Source organism: Bos javanicus, chromosome 26, assembly GCF_032452875.1.
Source record: "Bos javanicus breed banteng chromosome 26, ARS-OSU_banteng_1.0, whole genome shotgun sequence".
Taxonomy (NCBI): domain Eukaryota; kingdom Metazoa; phylum Chordata; class Mammalia; order Artiodactyla; family Bovidae; genus Bos; species Bos javanicus.
Genome location: NC_083893.1, coordinates 14456789 through 14475379, shown reverse-complemented (window position 1 = coordinate 14475379; position 18591 = coordinate 14456789). Strand labels below are relative to the sequence as shown.

At 36.0% G+C, this 18591-nt stretch overlaps 1 protein-coding gene across 3 annotated transcripts in view; it reads right to left on the bottom strand.

Moving 5' to 3' along the window:
* EXOC6 (exocyst complex component 6) overlaps positions 1-18591 on the bottom strand; it is a 190025-nt gene that overhangs the window by 31347 nt on the left and 140087 nt on the right. For all 3 annotated transcript variants that reach the window (XM_061402816.1, XM_061402815.1, XM_061402817.1), the window contains one exon: positions 6685-6758. In XM_061402816.1, coding sequence (XP_061258800.1) covers positions 6685-6758 — 74 coding nt within the window. The remainder of the gene's footprint in view (positions 1-6684; positions 6759-18591) is intronic.

The window sequence follows — 18591 nt, the reverse complement described above, 5'->3', positions numbered from 1 at the left end:
AGAGAGCACTTTGATTCTGTCTTCTATCATTTTAGGTAAGTCTTCTAGCTTTGTGTAATCTATATATATAATTCATATTTCCTCTATGTATTTATCCAAGTCATCACTTAAAAAATATGTTCATTCCAAACTGTCAAAGACAGACATCGAGAGGGTGTTGCTAGAATCCTGACTTAAAGCATCATTTCCCAAAGTATGTTCATGTAATACAACTCCAAATTAGCAAGGGATATATTCTGTGAGTTTAGGTAATGTTGGGTTACCAAACCATTTCTCAGTCCTTACAATTCTAATGCACGTGGTAAGTCTCTAAGAGGGGATCAGAGTATAAAGTGTTTCCTAAACTTAGCTGACTTAGAATCTTTTTTAAAGAAATCTCTTCTCATCCTGAGAAATCAATGTTCCTGGAAAGACACTTCAGGACATACTGCTTGAGGGTGATAATGATACATTAGCCAATATTCTCTGGGGAAGAGACTGTTTTATTAGCTTCAAACCTATCTAACTGCATTATCATCTAACCTACCTCAAGCTCTCCCTATTATCTGAAGGATTATCAAGATATTGTCAGATGCAGCAATAATATCTTGCCAGTCTAATTTATCACAAAGTGAAATAGGACCAAGTAAAGAGGATTTGGTATTAGGATTATTAGTGAGCCATGAATGCTCAGTCTACTGTGAGAATTATGCTCAATAAGAAGCTATGAAGGTGAGAGAGATATTTTTAAAGTTTCTCACTAACTTGGCTACATTTTAAAAGTTTTAGTGATTAAACACTAATCTTTAGTTTCCTGGGAAATTCAGTTATATGGGACACCTCTTTTTTCAGTGACATTTAGTGAAGTTTTGCTATGTATTAAGAATGAGTTATTTTAAAATGTATTACTGAATACTATATATTATATAAAGAATCTTATAATAAAATATTTAAATTTTTTAAGGTTTTCATTTTACATATTTTGAAATTCTTTTGAAATCCATTTGAAAGATTATATTTAACAAAAGAGATGGTCTTCGTAAAAGAAAATAGATACAAACAAGTTTATCAAAGTCCGTCATCATTTAGTGACTTCATTTCAGAACTGGGGGTAGAAGGATGGTAGGCTTTACTTACTAAAAAAGTATACACAGACAAATCATGTTCAAACAGCACATTTAAAATTGAGTGAGGAAGGATACTCCCATAAGACAGTACCAGTACTGCTAATCCTCCACACTGTCTACTGGGTCAGTAGGTCTTAAAATGTTGTTGAGATAACTGGCTTCCATTAGCAAGCATGTGATTGGCAGGATGATAAAGCCTTTTCACTCACAGGTCAGCTATTTCCTTTTCTTTAGAAGAGTGCAATTCTGATGATCCATCTTTTAGCTACAGTCTCTCATTGAGTCCCAATTCTCTTGCCTTCAGCTTTGATATGGTTCTAACTTTCCTCTTGTATCAGCTCATACTTGTCATCAACTCCTCTATTCAGAACAGCAAGTACCAGGAGTTTGACCTCAGGGCAAAGTCCGGGTGGGCAGGTAAAATTTGACCACTGGACCTACTTCCTAATCTTTCATACCCAGCAATTCATGAAGCAGTATCAAATTCAAACTGAAAAACAGAAGCATGACCTCTTATAAGTACTATGAAAAGGGCTCTTTTGCCTTTCTAAGTACACTTGAAAAGAACTGTCAGCTGCCCTATTAAGACAGAAATGGATCACAGACCAGGAAAAAAAGAAGGAAAAGTGCAGAAATTCAACTGAAATGTAAATAAAAGTGTTAGCACCCTCTTTATGTTTGGTGATATACTACTTTACATAAAAGTGTTAAAATAATATGCTGCTATGAAATATCTTTATGAAGGCAGGAACATAACACTATTGAAACTTTAAGGCATCCTTATTTAAATAATCAGTGACACTGATAAAAAAATTATATCACCTCATATGAGATTAAAGCTTTCAAAACAAATTTTATTTTTGGCCAATTTCCATTCTTAGAATTTTACCACTAAACTACTTGTAAGTTAATCTGAAAAACAAATATAGGTGATAAGTAACTATTGTTATCAAGTTATTATTAAATCCATGCCTCTGAAATCATAAAATTCATGTTATATCACCATGGTCCAGGATTTAAAGAATTAGCTGCATCCTGTTTTAGAATAGATAAGTACAAGAAGAAAGTATGATTAAATGTTAGCATTAATAATCAGGGAAAATAATTTTAAGCCTCTTTTAAGACTACAAAAATTAATACATAAAAAGCTAGTTCATCAAAATTTTCTATCCACTACTCACTTTCACTGCATACTAACTACCATACTTTAAAATTGTGTTTTATATTAACTGGTTATTTCTATATTAATCTTTTAACAGTTCTATGTACTTGTAATAATTCTAAATGTTTTAGAATTCTAATGTCAGAATTCTAAATGTTTAGAACAGACTTTTTTATTCACTTAAATCTCTTCAAGAAATTACCTTGATGAGGAAATGTCAATCTGGACTTAATGCCTCTAAGTGCACATACCTGATAAGTAAATCAACCAAAAAGACTTGAAATATTTATTAATATTCATAACTATGCTTTAATAACAATTCCCTAGTGGGCTATATGCTTGTAAAGAGAATTTTTTTGCTGTCAAATGATGATTGTTTGAAGGAAGAAAGTACCTAGGATTAGTTTTAATCTGCTGTGAACCAACCATCTGTACAAATCAAGGAACAGAATCTTTGCCAAAAGCATTATAAATTATGTGATCCTACAGCAACATGGATGGACCTAGGGATGAATGGACTTACCATACTAAGTACACAGACAGAAAAAGACAAATACCACGTGATATCACTCATATGTAGAATCTATTTAAAAAAATGATACAAATGAACTTACTTACAAAACAAAAATAGACTTACAGAGATTGAAAACAAAATTATGGTTACCAAAGGGCAAGCGTGAAGAAGATGGATAAATCAGGAGTTTGGGATTAACATATTCACACTACTATATAGTAGTATAGTAGTATGCTGAAGTGCTGTGCTTAGTCACTCAGTCAGGTCTGACTCTTTGCAACCCCATTGCCAGCCTCCTCTGTCGGAGATTCTCCAGGTAAGAATACTGGAGTGGGTTGCCATACCCTCCTCCAGGGATCTTCCCAACCCAGGGATCAAACACATGTCTCCAGCTTTGCAGGCGGTTTCTTTACCATCTGAGCCACCCAGGAAGCCCCATAGTAGTATAGCACAGGGAACTCTACTCAATATTCTGTGATGACTTATATGAGAAAATAATCTGAAAAAGAATAAATATATGAATGTGTATAACTGAAACAACTTGCTATACACCTGAAACTCATATAACTAGTCAACTATACTCCAATAAAATTTTTTTAAAAATTATGTGATCCTAACTACAATCCTCAGTTCAGTCGCTCAGTCGTGTCCAACTCTTTGCGACCCCATGAACTGCAGCACACCAGGCCTCCCTGTCCATCACCAACTCCCTGAATCCACCCAAACCCATGTCCATTGAGTTGGTGATGCCATCCAACCATCTTATCCTCTGTTGTCCCCTTCTCCTTCTTCCCTCAAACTTTCCCAGCATCAGGGTCTTTTCCAATGAGTCAGCTCTTCGCATCAGGTGGTCAAAGTATTAGAGTTTCAGCTTCAACATCAGTCCTTCCAATGAACAACCAGGACTGATCTCCTTTAGGATGGACTGCTTGTATCTCCTTGCAGTCCAAGGGACTCTCAAGAGTCTTCTTCAACACCACAGTTCAAAAGCATCAATTCTTTGGCGCTCAGCTTTCTATATAGTCCAACTTTCACATCCATACATGACCACTGGAAAAACCATAGCCTTGACTTAGACAGACCTTTGTTGACAAAATACTGTCTCTGCTTTTTAATATGCTGTCTAGGTTGGTCATAACTTTCCTTCCAAGGAGTAAGAGTATTTTAATTTCATGGCTGCAGTCACCATCTGCAGTGATTTTGGAGTCCAGAAAAATAAAGTCAGCCACTCTTTCCACTGTTTCCCCGTTGATTTGCCGTGAAGTGATGGGACTGGATGCCATGATTTTAGTTTTCTGAATGTTGAGCTTTAAGCCAACTTTTTCACTATCCTCTTTTACTTTCATCAAGAGGACCTTTAGTTGTTCTTCACTTTCTATCATAAGGGTTTTGTCATCTGCATATCTGAGGTTATTGATATTTCTCCCCGCAATCTTGATTTCAGCTTGTACTTCTTCCAGCCCAGCATTTCTCATGATATAATCTGCATATAAGTTAAATAAGCAGGGTGACAATATACAGCCTTGACGTACTCCTTTTCCTATTTGGAACCAGTGTGTTGTTCCATGTCCAGTTCTAACTGTTGCTTCCTGACCTGTATACAGGTTTCTCAAGAGGCAGGTCAGGTGGTCTGGTATTCCCATCTCTTTCAGAATTTTCCACAGTTTATTGTGATCCACACAGTCAAAGGCTTTGGCATAGTCAATAAAGCAGAAATAGATGTTTTTCTGTAACTCTCTTGCTTTTTTGATTATCCAGTGGATGTTGGCAATTTGATTAAGAAGAGGTGGCAAGAATACACAGAAGAACTGTACAAAAAAGATCTTCACGACCCAGATAATCATGATGGTGTGATCACTCACCTAGAGCCAGACATCCTGGAATGTGAAGTCAAGTGGGCCTTAGGAAGCATCACTACAAACAAAGCTAGTGGAGGTGATGGAATTCCAGTTGAGCTATTTCAAATCCTGAAAGACGATGCTGTGAAAGTGCTGCACTCAGTATGCCAACAAATTTGGAAAACTCAGCAGTGGCCACAGGACTGGAAACGGTCAGTTTTCATTCCAATCCCAAAGAAAGGCAATGCCAAAGTATGCTCAAACTACCGCACAACTGCACTCATCTCACATGCTAGTAAAGTGATGCTTAAAATTCTCCAAGCCAGGCTTTAGCAATATGTGAACCATGAACTTCCAGATGTTCAAATTGGTTTTAGAAAAGTCAGTGGAACCAGAGATCAAATTGCCAACATCCACTGATCATCTACAATCCTACATGAGATTATAAACTAGAACAGCATAAAATTCATAGAGAACTGAAAAAATAGTAAACAATAAATATCAAAGGACTCAGTTTTCTACATAATCTTACTAGGGGAAGAGGACAGCAACAAAGATAACTACTTGTGAAGAAAATAGCTCTACCATCAATAGTAAGAATATCTTCTGGTAAACTGAAATGGAAGTTCAGAATCCACTTTTTTCATTTTCTACTATCTTCTCCAACTTAGTAAAGCTAATCATCTATAGATCTAGGTAGCTAACCATCTACAGATCTAGGTCACTCATAACAGTGTCCCTTGTTTGGTATAATACACAAGTGCTGACTGTAAACATAAATAAATGTGATTATATTTTAATTGTTCAGTGCTTTACAGATTATAATTGGGCAACAGGAATGGCTTTTCCAATTTCCTTCTAAACATGACTTGAAATACGAGTTATTTCCACACGATTCACTGTCATATAAGTATTCCTAGCCAGTTTGTGGATACCATGATTCTCTAAAGGATTGTTAAGTTCCATAAGGATGGAACTATCTCTAGTGATACTTCTGTGCGTATTTTAACCACATCTCCCCTCTCCAAATAATTAGTACCTAGTAGTTCATAATTACTTATTGAACATTGGCTTGGAATGAGCAAAAGCAGCTCTATGTTCAAACATTTATTGAAATCAGAGCTCTTTAACGTCACTGGGGAAGAGTCTACTCATACCAATGGTGGAGCCCCATCTATCTCCACCCCCCAAAGGGGATGGGAGCATTAATAGGCTGATATTTAATTCTATCTTCATCTGGTTCTTCTTGCCAAAAGCAGCAGTCACTCCTGTTGTCAATCCTAACACTCCTGAGCCCTCTTACTTGGATTTACCCCTCCTCCACACTCTTGCTTGATTAAACATCTTAATCCTGGGATTAAGAAAGAAAAAGGAGGGGGAAAGAGGAAGAAGAGCATAAGAAGAAAAATTATGAGGGAGATGGGACAAGGTAATATGGAGAAAATAAAGAAAATGACAATATAGTAGAGATGTTAAAGACTAGTAAAAAGAATAGAAGAGATTTAAAAATCATCACATTTGTCATTATATTTAGTTATATGACTGGAAAAGAATTATGTAAACGTCACCACCACCACCATAATTAATTACCTTTAAAAATTAGTTTTATCCTTCTTTCTGGAGGCATACAGAAAAACCATAAAAATAGCATTCTTTACACTGACATTTTAATCAAGGGATTCCTTTTTAGGTTGTAATAATTTATACTTAACTTGGGTCCTAACACTAATGTTATACTACCAAATTTTCATATATGACCATAAAATCACTAAGAACTTAAAGTATCAATAAACCAAAGGATAAAGTTAGTATTTAGTCATGTGCTTTGCTAATAACAACTAAATTAAATAGTCACCAACAAGAATGCCCGATGAGGTTGAGACACTGAATGGATACAGGTTCAGAGAGAAGGACCAAACACCTAGTTATCAAAGAAGCACTTCTCTAAAGAAAAGTTGTTTCAAGGCAAAAACAAGCATTCCTGTAGCGTTAAAAAAAAAAAAAAGAAAAGAAAAAGGCAAGAGGTAGAAAGCAATAAATGAAAAGCACATTATTACATCTTACTTGTCTGAGGTCAATAAATGCAAGTTGTAGGGTATCCCCTTGGAATCCTGGCACCGGCTCAGAGCTGGCAAACACTATTAAAAAAAAAAAAAATATATATATATATAAACAAAATTGCAAAATATACAAGGGTTTAAGTACTAAATTAATTTCTACTCATTAAAAATATATTATAATATTTACAAGTAATCATTTCAAATAAAGACTATTTATAATCTTCAATTTCACCACTGAGAATGTTCTCCACACCTATTACCACAAATATTTCAATCATTTTAAATTTCTAATCTGCCATTTAATTACTCTAAATCATTAATTACAATAAATTTTAAATGGTTATCCCACAAAAGTTCAAGGATAGTAATATACTTCAATCAAGAAATGTTTTTTGACTCTTTTTAGCCTAAGGTGAATAGAAGCATTTTGAAACTATACCGATGGCATGGTTATCAAAATATTTCAAAACATCTGCTTTGTTATAGAATATGCTCCATAAAATCCTACTTCTAGCTAACAGCAATAATAGGCAGCCATGTAAGAAAGCAACATACAGGTAAGATGTTCAAATTAGCAAAATGAGAATGATGCAGAAATGTCTTTTTTTCAAATAATTTTTTTCCATAAAGGAATCCCAGTTCTTTAAAAACTAGGGATATCTTAAAAATTAGATTTCATAAGACAGATTTCTTAATATCTTTAGACAAAAAATATTTTGAAAGAGCCAAGCTACACAGTTAGAGATCATAATTCCCAGACAAGTGATTAAACCCAAGCCACTGCAGTGAAAGTGCTAAGTCCTACCCACTGGACCACCAGGGAATCTCTTTCAAAAATTTTTTGTACTTACAAAAATTTAATACTAGTAACACAGCTTTGTTTAGTTAATTGAAGACAATCTAAATACTAGTTGTTCTGAAAACAAAAGCCTTGTGGCTCATTAAAAAGACCCTATCATTTTACACACTTGCTTCTCTGATAAGAATATGAATGTCTGCCACCATTTGCCCTCCCCACTAATACCTGACTTTTCTTAGAAAGTATTGCAAATTTTCCATTTGTTAATTTATCTGAGCCAGTATTTTAGAAACCACAAAAATTTTTATATAGATTTTGGAATAACAAAAATAATTCTTAAGTATTTTCTATGTGAAATATAGTTTAGAAAGGCTCAAAATCAACAATTAAAAACCATAAATATATGAAAGTCTAGAACAGCTTAATTTATTTGGCATTTTTGGAGAATGAAGAATTCAAATTAAGTTTTTATTGTGCTTGTTGTACAGTTAATGATCATTTTTACTTTAAACATAAAAACTTTTTTTTCATCATAAGCATTTTTTCCTAAAATTTTAAACTGCATCATAATTCTTTCCATGTCTTTTTAAAAAATAATACTAAATACTATTTAAACTTTTCTTAATTCTCCTCATTGATAACCATTAAGAACAATTTTTATTCTACACAATAAATTCCCAGGGCTGCTATAGTATTAACTGTTTTCTATTACATTTAATAGCTCAGAATGCTGTGTTGTTCTTTTGTCTGTATTTTATAATTTTTCTGCCTTCTCTCTTACAGTTTTAACATAAATTCGTACTCCCTGCTCTCTCACTCATCTCTTATTATGTCATCTATAATCTTCTTGAGCAGGTAACTCAGCTAATTGTACTAGAATAGTATCTAAAGGAAGAAAAAATACAGCCTGAACAGGATCGTCTCCCACAAGTAATGTGAATGAGTTTATATATGCCTTTGAGTATATGTACCTTCTAGTTACTCAGAGTTACACCATTTTCCTCCCCACTTCCTGGTTCTCTGCTAGGTAGGTACTAAGTAGCTATGCCCATTAGATAGGTGACTATATTCACCTTTCTCAGGCCCCCTATTTCTGGAAAACTAAGATTCATTCGGCAAATCTAACCATACTTTTCATTGTTTAGTATAATTTACTCACATCACTGTCTTTTCATATAATGGAAAGTAGAAAACTTTGGGACATCCCTGGTGGTCTAGTTGGCTAAGACTCTGAGCCCCCAAAACAGGGGGCCTGGGTTCCATCATTGGTCAGGGAACTAGATTCTACATGCCACAATTAAGAGTCTGCATGCTGCAACTAAAGATTGCATGCTGGAACAAAGCTCAAATTTCCCATGTGCCATAACTAAGACCTGGCCCAGCCAAAAAAGAAAAAGAAGTAGAATAGTTTCATACTGGTGCAACTCCATCACCCCCTACCATGGCCCAGATAACTGGGTTACCTCTCTTTAATAACATGAGATCTTAACTGAAAAATAACAAGCAAAATTCTAATACCTTAAAAGTAAAGATTTTTTTTTTTATCTAAAAAGTTCTTTTCTTAAGACCATCCAGCATATTGCTGGCTTTTTTGGCAAGTCTCAGGCTACTCTTTCCAAGGAACAATTAACTATTAATCCCCAGTGGTCTCTAACCAAGACTACAAATGTTAGCTCAGCTTCTACCATCACCATATATACATACACACACACACAGACTTCCTATAATACAAAGAGACTTACTTTATATATCAGACACAAAAATCAGCTCAATTCCAATTATACTTCAATTATTATCTACTTAATCTTCCAGAGTTTTTCTACACGGAAAATAATCTGTCAGTTTTCTTCTCTTTCAATTCCTATTTGAGAAACTATAGTTTAATAAGCCCCAATGCTTGGCATTAAACCAAAGAGCTTAGTGTTAAAATTATAATAGTACCATAAATTTATATAGTACTTTATAGCTTACAAAGCACTTTCTCACATACCATCGTCTTTGATCATTATAATAACTTATCTTAGTAAACAGGGCATGCAGATGATGGATCACAAAGTCCTGCAGCTAGAAAAGACACTCTCTTGAAATATCTCTAAGAGTCCTCTGAAGGCTCAGTTTAAAGGCACCATGTTCTTAATTTTAAAGGGCAGGAACGTTTAAATTGATTTGTCCAGGATCACACGGCTAATTCAGATTTCCTGATATTCAATTCATTGATCCATAATCTGATTAAGTATTCAGCCTCATCTTATATACCATCTCTCCTAATTATGTAACCAATATGGAAGTGAAATTCACTACTTTATAGCTCTCAGGTCTTTCCCACAAATGATTCTTAGGGATAAGAGGCTTCATATCTTTTTCTTTACTTCTTTAAAACTCAGATGCAGTCAATCCTGTTGTTTTTAATCTTCTACAGTATCTTGAGTCTGAATTTGTATCTACCTTAATTCAAGCTATCATCATTTCTTGCTTGGATTACAAAAATACACTCCCTATTTGGTCTCTCTGCTTCTTGTGCGCTATCTTTCCATCCACTTTCACCAGTATGATTTATATCAGATGTAAATATGATTTGTGACACTTCATAGTTTAAAACCTTTCACTGGTTCCCCATCACCTTCCCAGTAAAGTAGACAAGATCCTTTATAACCGATCTCTTTAAACTGATCTCTTAACCACTTCTGTAGGGGCGCCTGAAACTTCTTCCATTCCAAACCACCTGCAAAGAAGGAAGTCTTCTTTGAGCCACAACCTCTTTCACAGCACCTCTGCTCCTTCTGCCTGGAGCATCCTTACTCTTCTTCTTCAGTGGGGAACTCTTACTTATCCTACCTACCATTCCATGTATCTTCTATGGAAGACATCCATTACCCTGAAGGTTGGGTTAGGTCCCTCCTCTGTGATCTCACTGCAACTCCTAACACAGCCTAACTACAGTACCTATTGTGCTATCTTATAATTCATTGTTTACCTGTCTGCATTTTCCCACCAGACCATATAACTATGGGACAGTGTAAATCTAGAACATTCTGTGCATATTTAGTGTATTTATTTCAAAATAATTAAGGGTGGCTAAGAATACTCCAAATGTTTCCTTTAGCCAAAACTAAATTGTGAGTTCATCCACCAAACAAGAAGCTCACAGAAAGAGAGATTTTGGGGCTCTTTTTAACCTTCACATACTCTGTGCCTAGTGTACAAGAGATATTCAGTAAATGTGTTGAATGAATGAATAACACAAATAATTCACTTATTCAAATGTTGTCCCAGTAATTCTAGAGACAGATTTCAAGCTATGAACTTCTTAAAGAACTGATGACTAATTTTGTTTGGGGATCCCTTTAGTTTGTCTTCAGATCCCTCCTTGGCTCATTCACATTCTCATTTTGTATATGCTTTGTCATTTTCTTTGTTCTTCTCTCTTGGGCCAGCTTTTTATTATTTTTATTTAATAATACCTACTTCCTAATATGATTTCTTTGTCTTTGTCATTTAGTCAGACCATTAAGAGTATTTTTTAAAAACACATGTTGATTTTGGTCTTTCAATAAGATATTTAAAAATAGGTTCCCAGCTTTCTAAAGTTTTTTGTTGCCTTTTTTTTAAAGAAAGCCAAAATCTTTGGGTTTTCTCTTAGTGCCTCCAATTTGATTATTTCTTCTTAAAAACAAAATAACTTCATGATATATTCATTTCCTCTTATTTTTTGCTGTAACATGGAACTTAATACTGATTCTGAGTTTAAAAATTCTCTAAGATTAGAGAAGAAGGTGTCATCTTATTGGGAAGGTAGAACTTTGCTGTATTAGTCTAACTGGGAAGAAGATAAGACTGCATTAATTTAGATGAAACTGAAAGCAAAAAATAACATCTGCTAGAGAAGTTGTGGTAATAATGACACACAAAAAACAACTTCCAAATTGTAAATCTATGAAGTTTTAAGAGAATAAACAGTATCTATAGGGGAAAAAAAAGAGCTTCCCTGTTAGCTCACATGGTGAAGAATCTGCCTGCAATGCGGGTGACCTGGGTTCAACCCCTGGGTCAGGAAGATCCCCTGGAGAAGGAAATGGCAACCCATTCCAGTATTCTTGCCTGGAGCATCCCATGGACAGAGAAGCCTGGCAGTCTACAGTCCATAAGATTGCAAACAGTCCAACATGACTGAAGCAACTTAGCACACATACACATGGGGGAAAAAACACTAATTATTTGTAAATATAACAAGACTTTAAGTAGGAAAATATGCCCTTCCTGCCCTCAGGATCTATGCACAGATGTACAGGATTTGTATGGAGGAAGGAAAGATGGCTAAGAAGTCAGGCTATAAGTATATATCTTTGGCATGAAAACATAAATCCTTAAACAATCTTGTCCTAGGCAGACAGTTATCTATCATAAGATGTAGATTATTTGGAAACAATCTACACAGAGTAGGAAAAGTTGTCAGGGGTTGGGTGGAAGTTGAAGAAAGAATTTCCAAGGAATCAGAAGAGTAAACAGATCAAAAGACTGAAAAAGAAGATGAGGAGGCTAAGCTAAATAAAGTCTCAAAGCTTTGCTTGTGGATAACAAGGCAAGGGCATATAAAATGGAATAATTTTGTAACTAAATAAATGACTGACTATAAATACAAACAGTCTGCCTATTGAGATTTCTCATAATTCCATTTCTCATGCTGAAGATTTAAGGTAGCTAGTTAGAACCCAAACTTTGGCTAGGCAAAGTATTCTATGTGGAACAGATGTGTTATTAGAAGGGATGATGAAGAGCACCATCTAGTGGTTTTCCTAATGGTGAAGAACTCATGCCTGGAATCCGAGGACTTGTGAGATTTCTGGACTGTTATATTCCGTTACACGTGGCGGTGGAGGGCAAGCCTCTGGAACCAACTGCCCCTGTACATTCGTCACCCCACTCATATAAGGTAGTGTCTATTCCTCTCCCTTTCTTGGAAAAGGAGCAAATCTGATAAATTTGATACCCTAAAATGCCATTAAAACCAGGAACAAATTCAAGTAAGCAAATAATATAATAGCATCCAGCTCATTTAACAACAAGAAAAAGATACTGGAATATCCCCTCATACCATCAACATAATTTTCCCAGAATCCTTTTATTTTGGCGTGCAGACCTTTTTCAAGGCTAGAAGAGAGGCCCTGAGATCATAGCCACATACATACAAAAAAGTCTTTATAGGTTTTTTTTTGAGGTGGGCTAAGTCTTTATCCAAATGCAAAACAAAACAAGGCCTTCAAATGTAGAGATTCACCTACTTCTCAATAATTCATCATTGAAAAAGATACCAGTGCTCTTTAACTTGGAGCTTTTCTAGTGCTTATAAATTTAAGATGTTAAACTCTTAGGAGCTGATGACCTCAACTAGATTTTTGTATAGAATACGTTATATGAAAAAGTATATTCTCAGAAAGTATATGAAAAAATATAGTCTTATTCTGGGTACTTCAAATCCTTTGGAAATGTTTGGTTATTTTTTTTAGAGTTGTGAAGGATTTCTCAGATATCATTACAGGAGCTTAAGAGGGTATTTTAATTTTTTCCTCTACACAGTTGCATTTGTAAGATATCTTATATTGGAACCCAATATATAAGACATGTTTAATAAAACAAAAGCACATACACAGACTTAGAACATCAGCTTCATGCCAAGCTTGGCAAATGCCTCTCCAACTAAGAAGTGATTTCTCTGGAACTTATATAAACTCTGTAACAGGATCAAAGGGTCAGTGTAGTTCCGAAGGGGGCTACATTTGCAGTTCCAAATGGATGCTTTCCTAACTTCTCCAACCATATAGTTATACTAATAATATTGGTTATGGTCAAGTTAACAAAAAATACGCACTTTATTCATGCATAAATACTACCTAATACTCTCAATCAATCCACCTTTTAACTAAATTAGGTCTGCTTCTTATACTCTCTCACAGTGCCATCTACTTCTCTAAAATTTAACAACTTGTAATCATATTTATTGTGCAATCATAAAATGAATGTCTTCCCACTGGGCCTAAAACCCAGAGGGTTAGGACCTTTTCTGTTTTGTTTACACTGTATCCCCTAAATGCCAAGTACTTTGTAGATGTGAAGAAAGTAATTAATATATGACTTTGACATTCATACTCTTCTTTGTCTTAAATTTTACTACCTCTGAATCCTAGGATATATTTTGGAAATTATTAATTCCAAATCCAGTATTTCACAGGAAAAACTGAGGCTTCTCAACTGTTAAATACCAAAGCTGCTTGTTCAAATCCAGGCAGAGCCAGGACTAGAATGATGGTCTTAACTTCCTGACATGTGCTCAAACCATCTTAAGACTAGATCAGTGCAAAGAAATAGAGGAAAACAATAGAATGGGAAAGACTAGAGATCTCTTCAAGAAAACTAGAGATACCAAGGGAAGATTTCATGCAAAGATGGGCTCAATAAAGGACAGAAATGGTATGGACCTAACAGAAGCAGAAGATCTTAAGAAGAGGTGGCAAGAATGCATAGAAGAACTGTACAAAGAAGATCTCCACGACCCAGATAATCACGATGGTGTGATCACTCACCTAGAGCCAGACATCCTGGAACGTGAAGTGAAGTGGGTCTTAGGAAGCATCACTATGAACAAAGCTAGTGGAGGTCATGAAATTCCAGCTGAGCTATCTCAAATCCTAAAAGATGATGCTGTGAAAGTGTTGCACTCAATATGCCAGCACATTTGGAAAACTCAGCAGTGGCCACAGGACTGGAAAAGGTCAGTTTTCATTCCAGTCCCAAAGAAAGGCAATGCCAAAGAATGCTCAAACTACCGCACAATTGCACTCATCTCACACGCTAGTAAAGTAATGCTCAAAATTCTCCAAGCCAGGCTTCAGCAATACATGAATCATGAACTTCCAGATATTCAAGCTGGTTTTAGAAAAGGCAGAGGAACCAGAGATCAAATTGCCAACATCCATTGGATCATGGAAAAAGCAAGAGAGTTCCAGAAAAACATCTATTTCTACTTTATTGACTATGCCAAAGCCTTTAATTGTGTGGATAACAATAAACTGTGGTAAATCCTGAAGGAGATGGGAATACCAGACCACCTGACCTGCCTCTTGAGAAACCTATATGCAGGTCAGGAAGCAACAGTTAGAACTGGACATGGAACAACAGAGTGGTTCCAAATAGGAAAAGGAATATGTCAAGGCTGTATATTGTCACCCTGATTATTTAACTTATATGCAGATTATATCATGAGAAATGCTGGGCTGGAGGAAGCACAAGCTGGAATCAAGATTGCTGGGAGAAATATCAATATCAAATATCAATACCTCAGATATGCAGACGACACCACCCTTATGGCAGAAGTGAAAAAGAACTAAAGGGCCTCTTGATGAAAGTGAAAGAGGAGAGTGAAAAAGTTGGCTTAAAGCTCAACATTCAGAAAACGAAGATCATGGGATCTGGTCCCATCACTTCATGGCAAACAGACAGGGAAACAGTGGAAACAGTGGCTGACTTTATTTTTGGGGGCTCCAAAATCACTGCAGATGGTGACTGCAGCCATGAAATTAAAAGACACTTACTCCTTGGGAGGAAAGTTATGACCAACCTAGACAGCATATTGAAAAGCAGAGACATTTCTTTGCCAACAAAGGTCCATCTAGTCAAGGCTATGGTTTTTCTAGAAGTCAAGTATGGATGTGAGAGTTGGACTATAAAGAAAGCTAAGTGCAGAACAGATGCTTTTGAACTGTGGTGTTGGAGAAGACTCTTGAGAGTCCCTTGGACTGCAAGGAGATCCAACCAGTCCATCCTAAAGGAGATCAGTTCTGGTTGTTCATTGGAAGGACTGATGTTGAAGCTGAAACTCCAATACTTTGGCCACCTGACACGAAGAGCTGACTCATTTGAAAAGACCCTGATGCTGGGAAAGACTGAGGGCAGGAGGAAAAGGGGACAACAGAAGATGACATGGTTGGATGGCATCACTGACTCAATGGTCATGAGTTTGGTAAACTCCGGGAGCTGTGATGGACAGGGAGGCCTGGCGTGCTGCAGTTCATGGGGTCGCAAAGACTTGGACACAACTGAGCTACTAAACTGAACTTAACTGAACTGTAGGAAAAAGTTCTATATAAGTTCATATGATTTCATCCCTAACTCAGACATTTCATCAAGTCTGACCTGTGTGTGTGTGTGTGTGTGTACATGCACCCTCAGTTATGTCTGACTCTTTGTGACCCCATGGACTATAGCCCGCCAGACTCCCCTGTCCATGGTATTTTCAAGAATAACAGAAAAAGACCTGAAGATAAATGACAGAAAGGGGAATGAAAATAATTCTACAAGAAAATACTAAAGAAATTATGACTGCTCAGGTCAGAACAGATGAAGTTAAACGGTCATTTAAACGTAGTCATCAAATATGTGAAGAATTTCATAAATGATCAGTTATGTATATACCAAGAAGTTGAATGGTCTTGAAAAGAAGTACAGCAGCATCAACTGGCCTTAACTTTTTACCCCAAAGAAGCAGCATTTTATTTATTCATTTATTTATTTTTGGCTGTGCTGAGAGGCATAAAAGATATTGGTTCCACATGACCAAGGATCAAACCCATGCCATCTGCAGTGGAAGTGTGAAGTCTTAACCACTGGATCTCCAGGGAAGTCCTTGTCCTTAATTTTTTGATAACAAAGTTGGGAGACTCTAGAAAAGTAAATGTAGACTATAAAGACTTCTTGATTTGTTAATTTGTTCACTTATGCAACAGATACTCTGTGAGCACAACATTCTGCAGGGTGCTGACAATTATAAATTCTATATTGAATTTAACTTCTATCCTACATGATTGTATCTTCTCTTTCCCCTTTCTTCTTACCCTTCCTCATCTTTTCTTTTTTTCCCCTCTTCATACCACCCACCCCAAACATGGGATGCATTCTCAGGTCTCTTCCACTAGGAGAGTCTCTGATTCTAACCACCTAATTCATATCAAATTTATTTATTTACTATCTTTATGTATTCCCACCTTCAAAGTGTTTGGAATCCATTTTCTTCTCTTCACTCCCCCTGCCCAAAGTCAAGTTCTTTCTATCCTTCATAGGAAAATGTTCAATAGTCTTTTAAAACGTCTTCCTACTTGCAGTACCTCTCTCATTTCAGTTTAATTTCCACATGATAGAGTTAGCTTTTTATAAATTTTACCATGTCCTGGTCTTTATTAAAAAGTTTCAATGTATCACTATTGCTTATTAACTAAAATCCAAGCATTCAGAAGTCAAGTTTTTTCAGCCATATCTTTCAATACTTTCAATCATGCATCTTATAGTCTAGCTACAAAAGACTGTATGAAGATTCCGTAAGCATTCTCTCATCACAGTGCTTTTTAGAAAATTGTTTTAACTTTTACTTATTTATTTATGGCTGTGTTGGGTTTTTGTTGCTGCACACGAGCTTTCTCTAGTTGCTGTGAGTAAGGGCTACTCTTCGTTGCTGTGCACAGGCTCCTCACTGCAGTGGCTTTTCTTGTTGTAAAGCACAGGCTCTACGCACACGGGCTTCAGTGGTTATAGCACTTGGACCCAGAAGTTGCAACTCATGGGCTCTAGAGTACACAGGCTTTAGTTGCTCCATGGAATGTGGAATCTTCCTGGACCAGGGATCAAACCCATGTCCCCTGCATTACCAGCTGGATTCTTATCCACTGTACCACCAGGGAAATCCCAGGACAGTGCTTTCACCTTTGCCATTCCCTCTGTTCAGAACGCCCTTCCTTGCTTCTGACAAAATCATACTCATCCTTTAAGACTCTCAAATTTCACTTCCACGATAGTCAATCTTTCCAATCCCATGGCATGTATAATTAATTGCTCCCTCTCTTCAAGTAATATTTACTTCTATAAAGAATTTATGTTCTACTATAGCTATTTACATGTCTGTTTTCTCCCCATCCAGTTGTGAGATCTTTGAAACCTGATTCATCTTTTTTATTTCCCAGTAACAACAGGTAATAGGTTCCCATTAAACATCTGAATCAAAATGAATCTTTCCTACAAACTAGTTGACTCTACAAGGAAAAAATTCAGTTACAGACTGAAATTTGAGTTCAAGCCAGTTTAAAACCTGAGAAGTCTGTGTGTCACAAGAAATACCAGGGAAAAGGGCACAAACATATTTGAAAAAATAAGTGAGCACATGGATGAATCAGTTCTAACTCTTCCACCATTAGAAAAATGAAACAACAACTAAAAGCATAATGGCTGAATGACATGAGAAACTGAATTACTTCTAACTTTCTACCTCCCCAACTTCAGCTGGTTGTGCTATTTGTTTCTACCTGCAGAGTGGCATTTTAAGGCCTAGGAAATATATGCATAATGTTTTTACAAAGTAATAAGGATGGAAAAATAATCAAACTAAATAAAAGGAACATTTAATTCAAAATAAAGGCCATTCCTGATGCTTAGATTTGATGTTCACCTCTTACCATTTAAAATCTTTTGACTCAATTTCTTGAGATGCCCAGAATCTTTGGTGGTTTATGATACCTAGGTCCTGATCTCTGCTATCTGACTTTCTTGGACTCTGGATTTCTTACTAGCATAAAACAGACTAGTAGGATTTTGTGTTAATCCCACAAACCAATCACAGACTTTTAAGTAATAGTTTCTGAACCTTTTGAAGGGAAAGAAATTATTTTGAATTAATATGGACTTATGAAGAATCAGAGCAGTAACATTTTCTTCTTTGAAAAAGTAATTAAAACTCAAGGACAAGGAAAACTCAATGGCCATTATTATTCCTATATGCCAGCAAGGCATCCAGCAAAGTCACTCATCACTTTGACTTACGACTTAGATTCAAAACTATGAGTTAAATTCAAGTAGGGAATTAGCAACTGGCTACAGAAATCTAAAGACACCCACAAGATTCTGAATAATGGATCTAAGTCAATATGAACAGATAGATCCATGCAATGTGGTTCTCAAACCTTACTGTGCATCAATACCACTTGAAAGATATATTAAAAAAGAAATTGCTATGTCCTGTGCCAAGAATTGCTAGCATACTGAGTGCAGCACTTTCACAGCATCATCTTTTAGGAT